Below are 13,307 nucleotides of genomic sequence, written 5' to 3' on the forward strand. Positions count from 1 at the left end.
CGAGTCACAAAAATGTTCCCTCCGACGCCCGAGACTTACCAGAAATCCGCCGACGGCACCCCAGTGTGAGGGACGCGACGGGACGGACGGGACGCGGGGGAGGGGGCGGCTGGCGCCGCGCGCGAACAGGGCGCGCGCTCCTGCACCCCGGGCAGCGAGGTGGCGGACCGGGCCCAGCTGTCACCTGGCCTCGAGGGAGGGCGGCAGGGCAGAGGGGTGTGTTGGGGAGGGAAGAACGGGCGCACGCGCACCCCTGCCCTCAGGAACTCTCTTCTTTCCTTGGCTTCATTCGCGCCCCTTCCGGCTTCCCCTTCCTTTTCCCACTCTCTCGCCGTAGCTCCGCCTCCACCGAGGCCTCACGTGACGCGGGAACTCTCGGGACACGTGACGCGAGAAAGGCCGCGCTGGGGCGGAACCAGGTCGCTTCTCCCCGCCCTCCGGAAGCGTAACACTGAGCGCGCCTGCGCAATGGGCGCCGGCTCCGCTCCCTGCCCGTCGGGTCCGTATTGTGCTTTTTGTTTCGTAATAGGAAGTTCTGAGGTAGAGGCTTTTTCGCCTTTCTTTCCCTCCCGTAGGTTCCCCGCATATGGATCCTAAAAGCTGCTGCTGCTGAGCTGATTCAGCTTTAGGATGTGAGCTCTTCCACTGGAAGCTCTTCGAGGGAGGAACTGAGGTGACTGCGTCCGACAGGCCAAGCAGTGCGCGTGCGGATGAGGGTGGGCGCGGCAGAAGAGGTCCCTACTGCGCAGGTGTGACAGGAGGTTTTCCCCCGGCCTTGCAGAAGCATCTGCTGTCCTCTTGTGGGAGAGATGGCTATTGGCCTCTGCACATTGCCCAGTCGACCTGTCGCTGGTGGCGTTTCAAACCCGTCGCTCAGCACCCCCCAGTGCGCCACCCCTACACTGGGAGGCTTTCTACAAGCACCCAGCCTGGCGCTTAGTGTCCTCATCATATGAAAGTGTAACCAGATTACCAAGGGGTCCCGGCTGCCTGTCACTACGTGAGCCAATTAAGCAGAGATAGGATTGGATCATATAGGAGCGTTTTTTTGGTTGTTTTTTTTTTCTAATAACGCTGGCTGTATCGGAGAGTAGCAGGTCATCCACAAAAATCAGCTCTACCTCTCCCCATAAGCCAGCTGCTTATATTGGGTAGAAGGGCAAAGATTACGTGGGAAAGTAAGAATTAACAGGCATGGGGAAGGAGGTAAGGTATGATGGTTACACTCTACGGGCAATAGGCTGGGGGGTTGCAAAGGGCGGGTGCTTGGGGACTAGATCATTTCAGCCAAGAGGTTGTAAATCTTCCCATAAGGATAGGCAGATCTTGGAAAAGGAGGATGGCCTGCATTCCGATGTTAGCTCCCATGTCCCAGGGAACACCACTCTCAGCCAGGCTAGAATGTGTGTCTCTAATCAGAACAGAGCCATCTCAGTTAACAGCATGATTAATATTTCTTATAATTGTAGCTAATCCCCAGTATTCTATTTCTGCCCTTAACAAAAGGAGGGCCTGAGAGTCATTGATTTCTAAGTTCCTCCTTACTTCCATAATGAATTTAGTGTTAACAGTAGTGTAATGAAATCTTTCCAAGCAAGCTCTTTTTCCTCCTGCTAAGGAAGAGCTGCAACAGAGGAGAGAAATACAAATCTGAAATTCTCATCTTGTAGAGCAAAGTTGCAAATACAAATGAAAGTTAAAGAATTGCTTTTCTGCAGAATTCTGCAGTCCCCCAAGTGTCAATTACTCACTTGCTACCTTTGGCAGCACTTCTAATGTGGTTCTTGCCTTTTCTGTTTCTAGAGTTACCCCTCTATCAAATTTTGGTTGTTTTCGTTTACTGTCTCCATAGTTTCTCTTGTGCACTTCAACTTTCTTCGTTTTGATAATAGCCATAGCCAGCAGGGTTACCCATGAAAATTGCTTTTCTGTTCTTCACACATCGATGGTATTTGCATTAGCTTTAATCTGCCAGTTGGGTTGCTCATGAATTTATTCTTCTTTTTAAGGCAATTAGAAAACAGTGAAATGGAAAGCAAGTGCTGTGGTCATCCCGTGTTATGCTCCTTGTCAACAATGTATACATTCTTGCTAGGGACCATATTTATTGCTTTAAGCTCAAGTCGCATCCTATTGGTAAAATATTCAGCCAATGAAGGTAAGTTAAGACTTATAATATGAATGGAGCACTTCCATCTAATTACACATTCTTCTGTTTTTTTGTTTCTTGTGGGTAAAATGGAGATAATACCCTTTCAAGTACTCGGCTTCATGTGAATGATAAAGAATGTTTAAATTGATTTTTTTAACCTTTAATTCTTTAGCAAGAAACATTTTTTATGCTTAGTGAAATTTGGGTCAGCCAAGTACAGGATCCAACCCTTTACAGAACAAATCATAACATTGCTTTAATCTGTGCCTGTAGCAATATGGAGGATATATTTGTTTGGTCAGTTGGCATTTTTGATGTACCATCTTAGTTACTGCATCAATGGAACAATACAGATTATTAGCTTTGATAAATATGTGTTCAAGAAATCTGTTTTTTAATCTAAGAATTTGTATTTAAACTTACTTTAACTCCACAAAACTATATGGAGAACCTTTCACGAGTTACTGAGGACACATAAGTTTATGACACCATGACCTTTAATGGTCTTCTTGAGAAGTCTGATGTGTCCTAAGTCTCTATTTCCCAGTTAGCATTTATCTGCCAGGCCCTAGGCTAAGTATAAGCAGGGTGCAAAGTGCAGAGAACTTAAGTACTTAAATGCTTAGCCCATGGACACAGGCAATAGGGTGGTGGTGAACTGGATAGAGGCTGGAGGAGGGGGAATATCTGTAATACTATCAAAAATAAAATATATATATATATAAAATAAATTAAAAAAAACAAAGTGCATAAGACATCGACCTAGTTCTCATGAACAGTTTATTAGGAGAGACATACATGTAAATACATTGTGAAAATACAACATAATAAATGCAGTTCTATACCAAAGATGAAGAAATTGTTTAGAGTAGAAAGTGTTATATTCTATCTGGGAGGCAATGATGTGGAGTGCAAAGGGATAAAGGAATGCTTTCTTGATAAGGTGACAGTTGATCCACAAGAATACAAGGTGGTCAGGAGTATTCAAAACAGCCTGTAAAAATGAAGAGATACATATAAAAGTAGGATTGATTGTGAGAAACATGTAGTTCAAAATTACTGAACAAAAAGTTTAAGGCTCAGAGCAGAGGGGAAAGGAATGCTTTGCCAGAGAGAGAAGCAATGATCATATAGTTAAGGACTTCATATGCCATGCTAAGGACCTGGGACTTTATTCTCTAGACCTTAGAGTCTGAGGAATAAGGAGTACTTGGAGTATCATAAACAGAAGGGGAAATGAAAAAGACTATTATGGTAACTGGATGGAGGATGGACAAAAGGGGAAGAGACTATTAGGAGGAAGAACAGGTTGGGCAGAGTTAAGAGAGATTACAGAGTTTTAGCTTTGTACCTTCAATAAGGCCAGTAGCTATATACTTGTTCATTGCAATATCCTGCAGTGTCTAGCACATCACACATGTGAAGGAAATGCAAATTAATGAGTAAATACGAGGTAGTTATTCATATGCATATGTTTAGTGAGCATTAAATGTTCCAGAGTACAGATTTGGAGACATTAATATTAAATTGACATTTAAAACCCTAGAAGAAAAGGGCTCTTTCAGGGTAACATGCAAAATGAGAAAACAGAGCCAAGGACAGAACTCCGAGGAATGCCAACATTTAACCATCCTGCAGACACTCAGAAGGATGTTAAGAAGGAATTGTTAGCGAGAACTAAATGCACATGACTCATAGAAGGAAAGAAACAAGTTTGAAGACGGAATTGCAACATCATACTAAGATAAGGATTAAAACATGCCCTTTGGAATTAGTAATATATCTATAATAATAAAAGCATAATATGTTAGACTGGACAGCCGAACGACCTTCCAGACATCATTCCGGACAAAGCCACGGTGGCAAGGGCCTAGACAGATGCGTATAGGGGTGACCAGGCAGGCAGGCAGAGTGGTTAGGGGCAATCAGGCAGTCAGGCAGAGTGGTTAGGGGCAATTAGGCAGGCAGAGTGGTCAGGGGTGATCAGGCCAGCAGGCAGAGGGGTGAGGGGTGATGAGGCAGGCAGGCAGGAGAGCGGTTAGGAGCCAGAAGCCCTGGATTGTGAGAGGGATGTCTGACTGCCGGTTTAGGCCTGATCCCACAGGGATTAAACCGGCAGTCGTACATCCCCCGAGGGGTCCTGGATTGGGAGAGGGTGCAGGCCAGGCTGAGGGAACCCCCGCCGTGCACGAATTTTATGCACCAGGCCTCTAGTGTGTATGTATGTTCATATATATATGTATATATATATATATATATATGGCTAATATGTAAAGTGTCCCCTTGGGAGTTCAACCAGGAGGTTTGATCGATCGCTATGATGTGTGCTGACCACCAGGGGACAGTGTGGAATAAAGGAAGGCCCTGGCCAGCAGCTGGCAGCTGGAGAAGGAAGGCCCCGGCCGGCAGCAGGAAGGCCCCAATCGGCCCTGATCACTTGCCAGGCCTGGGGACTCTATCTGTGCATGAATTTTGTGCACCAGGCCTCTAGTGTGTATGTATGTTTGTTTATATATATATATATATATATATATATATATATATATATATGGCTAATATGTAAAGTGTCCCCTTGGGAGTTCAACCAGGAGGTTCAATCGATCGCTATGACGTGCGCTGACCACCAGGGGACAGTGTGGAATAAAGGAAGGCCCTGGCCAGCAGCTGGCAGCTGGAGAAGGAAGGCCCCGGCCGGCAGCAGGAAGGCCCCAATCGGCCCTGATCACTTGCCAGGCCTGGGGACTCTATCTGTGCATGAATTTTGTGCACCAGGCCTCTAGTGTGTATGTATGTTTATTTATATATATATATATATATAAATATATGTGGCTAATATGTAAAGTGTCCCCTTGGGAGTTCAACCAGGAGGTTCAATCGATCGCTATGACGTGCACTGACCACCAGGGGACAGTGTGGAATAAAGGAAGGCCCTGGCCAGCAGCTGGCAGCTGGAGAAGGAAGGCCCCGGCCAGCAGCAGGAAGGCCCCAATCGGCCCTGATCACTTGCCAGGCCTAGGGACTCTATCTGTGCATGAATTTTGTGCACCAGGCCTCTAGTTAGAAGATAATTAGTAATCTCAGGAGTAGATAGGTTGAATACAGTAGTGGGATCAGAAACAAGGTTGCTCGGGGACAAGACCTGAATGGAAAGTGGGCAAATGGAGATAATGAAGAATGACACAGTTTTAGGATGAGAAGGAGAATGCATAGTAGTTGAAGTAGGATTTTATACAGTGTTTTGTTTTTTTGGATGAGAGAGTTCTGAGCAAATTTTAGGCCATGGGGAGGAAACCAGTTAATAGATAAAGGAGACACTGAAGCCAGAGTACTTACTTATTGGAAGAAAGTCCCTAAAGATAAGGAGAGATTTTATATGGGTGAATAGTGGGGCAGGAGCCCCTTTTTGGGGCGACGAAAGACACCAGTAAGGATGGATGTAATGTGGATAAGGTATGTGAGTGTGGGCAGGTGAGTGGAGGGAGGTCCCACATGATGCTGAGACACAGTTTGGAGTCAACCATGATAGAACTATAAGAAAATAAGAACAAGAATGAATTGAAGAGTAATGACAAGAGTTTAAAAGTTGTGTTCTGAAATCTCCACCCAACTCCATTCTTGTTTGTGCATGTTTGCTGGTGTGTATCATGAGAGAGATCAATGCAAAGTATTGGAGGAAAATAGAATGTGATTTCAGTCTAGCTTTGAGTTCAGAAAAGGGAAGAGATCTTTTAACTAGGCTTTGAATGATGGGAAGTTTAACAGGCAAATAACTAAATTTAGCTTAACATTTATTAAGTGCCCACTAAGTGCAAAACACCATTAACTGCCAGGTATATGAAGATGACTAGCATGGTCCCTTCCTCATGAGGAGTTTACATTCTAAAGGTAAGACACACACAAAATATAACAACAATACAATGTGGTAAGGACTGTTATAGAGGTTTGTAGGTAGTGGTATAGGATCAGAGATGAATAAAAAATTAATTATGCTTAACTTGAGAAGGGGGAACCACAGGGAAAAGGGTGTTCTGGAGAGAATGTCAAGTTGGTGTTTTTCCTCTGTACTTGGCCAGTTTGGGTTTTTAATATGATGACCAAGGGAAGCAAGGAAATGTTTTCAAAAGGGGGCAAAACGCATTCCTCAAAAGAGAACCTAATAACATTTATGTTTGTCCTTGGCAAAATTATAGAGCAAGTTGTTTGTAAGCATTTGGAAAAGATAGTGGTAACAGCTAAGACCAAGGCATGCTAACCAAACCTAATTTCCTAATTAGATTGACTTGTAAATTAGGACATAGCTTTCTATCTCATTAGTGGGTTCTTGACTGTGTCAGAGCATTTTCTCAGCCGTAGAGTAGCCAGAGCCCTGGACCAGTTGCTTCTTTCCTCAAATAGCTTCCTTCTTTTACCCCAATATACCATTTGTTCTGGAGTGCCAAACAAATATTATCTTTGTGTGCCATGATATGAAACAGAGAGGAACACTCTTGATTAAGGGAATATCACAGAATATACCTTCAGTTGGGTACAAGGCTAACAAGTTACACAAGAGGCACCATGAGCTGAGTAATAATTCAGCCAGGTAGAGTCATAGCTGTTTGAAGAGTAAGGCCCTGAGTATTAATTAATGGTCAGTTTAGAAGGCAGTCTCTAATGCCATGCCACAAAGCTTTTATTGCCCATAGCCCTATCCTCACCATATTCATCAGCAACTTGGATGAAAAAATGAGAGGCATATTTATCATATTCAAGGATAATAAAATGCTGAACGGGGTAGGGAAAGATAAAACAGTAGGTGAATTGATTAAAAAACCAAAAGAGCAAAACCAATTGGATGAAGTTTAATATAACCAGCATTACGATTCAGCTTTTAAAAAACAACTCTAAATTATTAGCTATATATAAGCATTGTATAAAACAAAATTTACAATTAAAAAACATTTCTGTTACATTTCAGAGAACAAATATGATTATCTTCCAACTACTGTGAATGTGTGCTCAGAACTAGTGAAGCTGGTTTTCTGTGTGCTTGTATCGTTCTGGGTTATAAAGAAAGGTGAGTCTTGAAGCAATACTATATACATGTTAAAAATCACAGGATCAAAAAATTTTAGAAGTGGCAGGCAAGACCATTTTATATCATTTAGCCCATTAGATTTATATATGAGGATGCTAAAATACAAACATTATTATGATAATCTGTGTTTTTCAGGTGAAGAAATGGGCTCAGAGAAAAGTCTTATGCAGTTCTGGGTAGGAAGGCAGAGCCAGGACTCCAACCCACGTTTTCTAGTGTCCTGTCCGTTGCTTTACCTTGTAGCTTGTTCTTGTAATGGGTCATACAGTGAGTTAGTTATTACTCAAATTCAGGATTTTTTAAAATTACTCCTGTCTGACTTAGTATGTAGCACATTGCAAAGACATCCCCTTTTCCATCAGCAGAGGTAGTATAGTGCATTGGAGTCAGAGAGACTGTATTTAGGATAGATTATTTTAACTTTTCTGAACTCGAGTTTCATCAACTATCAAATAAGGACATTAATCCTTCCTCAAATTGGAAGTATCTAGCCTTTTGTGGCTCTTTAATATATATTTATTCTTCACATGCACTTCCCAATTAATGAGCCTTTGCTCTCTTTATTACTTTGATCTGCCTTCCCATATGAGGTAAACAGAATTTAGTAAAGGGCTTGTACAAGAAGATGACTTGTCAAACTCAAGGGTTTCAGTCTGTGCACAGTTTCCAGTTAGTGGAATATATTTCTTAATCTCATGAAATCCATTATTTACAGGGCTAAAATACTTAAATTTTCTTTTTATTTTACATTCTTCCTGTTACAGTACCTTCCTAAGTTTTTTTTTTTTTAATATATCTTTATTGATTTTAGAGAGGGAGAGGGAGAGAGAGAGAGATAGAAACATCATTGATGAGAGAGAATCATTGATTGGCTGCCTCCTGCACACCCCCTACTGGGGATCGAGCCCGCAACCTGGGCATATGCCCTTGGCCGGAATCGAACCTGGGACCCTTCAGTCCACAGGCTGACGCTCTATCCACTGAGCCAAACTGGCTAGGTCCCTTCCTGAGTTTTTGAAAATCTAGAAATGGGACAATAACTCATACTAGGATTAGTAAAAGTTAATTTTTTCTACTTCCCTAGATATAATTTTTCACCTAGTATCTCCCTTTCCTGTTCCTCCATTCTCAGGGAATAGGGAATAGAGTGGGGAATACCAGCAGACCAGCCTGAAAGCTTGATTTTTTTTTTTCTTTTAATTTGTTGATCTCTTGGTTTTATGCTCTCATTACTATGAGAAACACAAGAGTATCCTCATTCGCCTCAAGTGATACTTATATTTCAAGTTAACAGAAATTAGGAGAATCAGTAATCCTACACCTAAAGTGTTGGTAATCGTCAGTGATGCTGCACAGTGGTGGGGTGCAGAAAGACAGCATGCAATGAAATTCTGTATTGTCTTTGATTTTGTCAGGATAATAGTAATTTATGAAAGCAAGTTCATAAAGCCTCTTTTAAAGAATTGTGTCAAAAAGCAAATACAATTTACTGTCTATAAAAATATGGACATTCTCAAGATCATTTATTTATTGCTGTATTTCTTCCTTTAGAAAATCATCAAAGTAGAAACTTGAAATGTGCTTCCTGGAGGGAGTTCTTTAATTTCATGAAGTGGTCCATTCCAGCCTTTCTTTATTTCCTGGATAATTTGATTGTCTTCTATGTCCTTTCCTATCTTCAACCTGTAAGTAAACATGACAAAGAAAATAGCATTGGGAAAACACAGAGAAATGAATTTCAGGGATAATCTTTTTTTTTTTTTAATCATTTTCCGTGGCATTGTTAGTTTCTCATTGCCCTCCCTGGCCTTCCTGAGGTTTGACCAGAATCATCTGAGTAATGACTTACCAATCTGCTTGCCAGATTCTATCACTTGTTAAAGTTTGCTGTATTAAACTGTGATGACTATTCAAGAGGCTCCCTGGCCAGTGAATCTGGATCCATCTCTGTTTGTGTAACCTTAACCAATCTGCCTGTTTTCTGAGCCATCCTATGATCACCAGCCTCTAAAATTAATCTCAGCATCCAGATCCTCCACAGAGACTTAACTTAGAAAATTATACATTCAGTACTCTGCTCTTTCTTACACCTGCTTTAATGTAGTTTATATATATACTAGAGGCTCAGTACACAAATTCGTGCATGGATGGGGAGAGGGACCACGGGAGGTTGGCCAGTAGGCCCTGATCTAGTTGTGTAGATGTGCTGAGGTAGCAGCAAGCAAAGACCACAGACAGCGCCCCCACACGGCCTGAACACAGCTACACTCAGATGAAAATACAGCTCTACTTCACTGCCCACACTCGGGCAGCCTCACTCTCCCTGGGGTGGAGTTGCTGACAGACAGACAGGTCATCTCTCCTACCTCAGCCACACCTTTTCTCAGGGCTCCGCCTCCACGCATGATAGGTGGCTGACTTCGGCCAAGGGTGGCACACTACCGTAGGAGTGCTAACCAATCAGCGGTTGGGAGCCCGGAAAGGCATGGGCCAGAGCTAGAAGTGGCTGATGGGGCAGAAGGGTAAGCAGCCCGCACATGCAGTGGCAGAGGTAAGATGGCAGTGGTGCTTACTTTACGTCTTTGCAGTGCTGCTTGCCCCTTCTGCCCCCTCCAAGCTGTTACTCTGTCTTGATCAGCGTCGGGGTCACTCTCCTCTTACAGGCTTCCCAGACCCATATTCTCCAGTGCCCGGAGCCTTAGCCGGGGGGAGGGTCAGGCCGGGGGAGGGACCATGGGAGGTTGGCTGTGGGAGTGCACTGACCACCAGGGGGCAGCTCCTGTGTTGAGCGTCTGCCCCTGGTGGTCAGTGCGCATCATAGCGACTGATCTTTCGGTCGTAATGGTCACTTAGGCTTTTATATATAGAGATATATTTTTGGTATGATTTTATTTTTGTTAGTCCTCTCTTAACCAGCAAGTACTTTAAGGGTAGAGATTGTATCCTCTCGACTCTAAACACTACCTATAACTGATAATACAAGGAATATTTCTTATCTCTATCGGCATTCTTAGGCCGATTTAGAGAACCATTAATAATAAAACTTAAAATTTGGTCTCCTGCTCTTACCTATTACTCAGTTTGGGTCATGTGTGTGTTTTCTCCTAATGTTTTATAAAATGAACATTTCTGTTGCCATTGTTGCCAAAATGTGTTACAAGTTTTAAAGAATAAGTTCGGGGATTTCTATCATAAATAGTATTTTTATTGGTTGTAGTCTTCTAGTGAAGTCTCTTAAATATAGCCAAATTAGTTTGTGAGTGGTATGAAAAAGAGGGATCAATAGAACACAGTAGTGGAAAACAGGAGTTTGATTCTTTTGCACAATTTAGAAGCTATGTAACTAGGCACGCCCCAACTGCTGTGAGTCAGTTGCCCATTTGTAAAAGAGAATAATGTTACCACACCACCTGTACTGGGTGGTCACCCAAAGTTCTTTTCAGCCCTGTGACCCATATTGTTATTATTACTAAGTGTTCATTTTATCTAAACTGTGTCCTCTCCTAAATTCTTGCTTCCACTTTCTCAGATCTGAGAATTCCTGTACCTAAAGACATAATTATTCACATTCAATAAGTATATATTTGTTGTATTTTATTTGTATCCAATATATTATGTTCTTAAATTCATATCCCTTCCCTGCATCCCAAGTACCAAAGTAAGAGTATAATTTCCTGTTTTTTTCTTCCAAGTTACGGCTTTGCTCTTCCTTCCTGATTGTGTAAAACCACAAATATTACAAAATAAATCACATGGCATATTCTGTGTATTGCGGTGCCCAAGTCTAATTGCAAAGAATTAAATAGAGATAAATGGAAGTTTGGGGGCAAAGAGTTCTTGCTTTTTATTTATTCTGTACTATTGCATAGAAAGAGTTTTCAGAATTCATCAGGCCAGCCAGGATGCTTGGTTAGTGCATTTGCGCTGCCGTTATTGTGACTGATCAGAGCCACCACTTCCCCACTCTTACTGGCCACTTTCTTCATCTCCTTTTAACTAGGGGTTCGCAAGCATTTGTCTACAGAGAAGGACACTGAGAAAACAAAATAGTCCCATAAAAATTCAATAGAAAAACAACAATGTTGTATTATTGGAATTTTTGTTAATTGTACAGGATTTCAAAATGTGTTGAAATTCAGAAAATGCCTGTGTAAATAATCTGTACGTGCAGATTTAGATTATGTTATTGGATTTACTCTTATTTCTTTAATTCAGCTTCATATTAGCCATATGTGCTGGTTATAAAAGATTATTGATACTCTTTGGAGTTTAATCATTTTAAAGTGACAACAAGGAGGAAGTCAGGGTGAACTAAATCAGTAGGATTTGTTTTTAAAAATTATTAATATTATCAGGTCCAATTATGAGGGGCAGTGATGAAATTTCATACTTTCTCAGCCAAAATGTATACATGTGCAGATTAATAGTCTCATGTGAAATATGACTGAATTTACAAAAACAGACCTTTATAAAATTTGGCGAACACATTTCTAAGTTTTTAGAACAATGTGAATAAATGCAAAGGACTGTTAGATATAAGTTTGGTAGTGAATCATTGGTATTGAGTCATTGTAGTTCAACCAGGAAAATGGATTCAGTTTCTACAACAGGTAGGATGCTTAAAAGTCTGCATCCCAATTATCTTAATTTATAAATGGGCCTAACAGATTCTGTCTTCTCTCTACCCATAGAAACAGTATTAAAAGTCTATAAAGCACTCTGAGAACTTTAAAAAGTATGCAATAGAAGCATGGTAACTGTTATTTCAGACCCAAACCTTTAGAATTTATAAGTATTTCTAAATCTGCACATACAGATTATTTACACAGGCATTTTCTGAATTTCAACACATTTTGAAATCCTGTACAATAATTTGATCATATCTGCATAAATTTAACAAGCAATAAAAATGGAATTTAATCCTCTAGTGAAATAGCTGCCCTAATAACCCCTCAAGTTTTTGACCAAAGAGCTTTTCTTGTCAGGTGAACCACCGAGCTGGGAGATTTCTGAGGTCAGTACTTTATTTGGATTGTAACTCTATCTCTTCTTTCTTTCTAGGCCATGGCTGTTATCTTCTCGAATTTTAGCATTATAACAACGGCTCTTCTATTCAGGATAGTACTGAAGTAAGTAACTTGTTGTGAAAGCATATGTGGTATTTTAAAACGGCACAACCTTGTTTCAGGTGATATGCCCAGAGCACTGAACCCTCCAGTTCCCAAGGCCAGGATTTTATTCCTAACTAGAGGCCTGGTGCATGAATTCGTGCACGGGTGGGGTCCCTTGGGGTGGCCTGTAGGGATCAGGCCCCAGCTCGCACCCCCAGGCTTGCAGCCCCAGCTCGTGCCTCCAGCCTCACAGCCCTGCCTGGCACCCCACCGTGGCCTGGCGCCACCCCCTCACCTGCTCTACCATCCCGCCTGCTGGGCAATTGATCGGGGACGGGCCCCCCATCCCCCACCACTGGTCACCATCTGCAGGGCGATCGGTGAGGCAGTTGGCCCCCACTCACACCTGCCTTGGCCTGGCACTGCCCGCTCACCTGCTCTACCATCCCACCGCAATCCTGCTCTCATCGGGGCCAGCAGTGCCTCCACTGCCAGCGCTGCATCGCCAACACCCGCCATGTTCCGTGCCACCCCCTGGTGGTCACCACACATCATAGCGAGTGGTTGAACTCCTGGTCGAACAATTTGCATATAAGGCTTTTATTATATAGGATTGGCTCTGTGTGATGGCAAGTTGCTTAACCCACCTAGAAAACAGCTCCACTGCTAGCCTGTCTGAATCCTCTGTGATTCCATGTTTCAAATGTTTTTTTCCTTAGCATTTCAAAAAAACAAAGATAATTGATGGGGTTATGAGTATTTTAATTTTTAGTACCAGATTTTCAACATAGAATTCCTGAGGTGTTTTTGTTTTTTCGTTTTGTTTTGTTTGCAGAATCTATATTACAGTACTAGGGAACCAAGAAGTTCCTAAAATGAGTACACATTTGTTATTTGGTGTTTGGAGATGATAAAGAGTAACAAATTCTTTGTTAAACTACTTGAGATGAGTACATGATTTAAGTTC

At 42.1% G+C, this 13,307-nt stretch overlaps 2 protein-coding genes across 9 annotated transcripts in view; one reads left to right on the top strand and one right to left on the bottom strand.

Moving 5' to 3' along the window:
* ATG3 (autophagy related 3) overlaps nt 1-1,896 on the bottom strand; it is a 29,569-nt gene extending 27,673 nt beyond the window's left edge. The window contains exon 1 of the mRNA XM_023758703.1: nt 1,752-1,896. Coding sequence (XP_023614471.1) covers nt 1,752-1,896 — 145 coding nt within the window. The remainder of the gene's footprint in view (nt 1-1,751) is intronic.
* The window catches only part of SLC35A5 (solute carrier family 35 member A5), a 34,118-nt gene that overhangs the window by 228 nt on the left and 20,583 nt on the right, over nt 1-13,307 (top strand). For 2 of the 8 annotated variants that reach the window (XM_023758678.1, XM_023758679.1), the window contains exons 1-5: nt 448-749; nt 2,010-2,158; nt 7,110-7,208; nt 8,781-8,914; nt 12,291-12,358. In XM_023758678.1, the coding sequence (XP_023614446.1) occupies nt 2,029-2,158; nt 7,110-7,208; nt 8,781-8,914; nt 12,291-12,358 (431 nt within the window). In that variant the 5' untranslated portion in view covers nt 448-749; nt 2,010-2,028. Of the gene's footprint in view, nt 1-444; nt 750-2,009; nt 2,159-7,109; nt 7,209-8,780; nt 8,915-12,290; nt 12,359-13,307 lie in introns of those variants that run through there. The other 6 variants (XM_023758676.1, XM_023758677.1, XM_023758681.1 and 3 more) reach the window with 6 other exon arrangements.

Source organism: Myotis lucifugus, unplaced genomic scaffold, assembly GCF_000147115.1.
Source record: "Myotis lucifugus unplaced genomic scaffold, Myoluc2.0 scaffold_137, whole genome shotgun sequence".
NCBI classification, from domain to species: Eukaryota; Metazoa; Chordata; class Mammalia; order Chiroptera; family Vespertilionidae; genus Myotis; species Myotis lucifugus.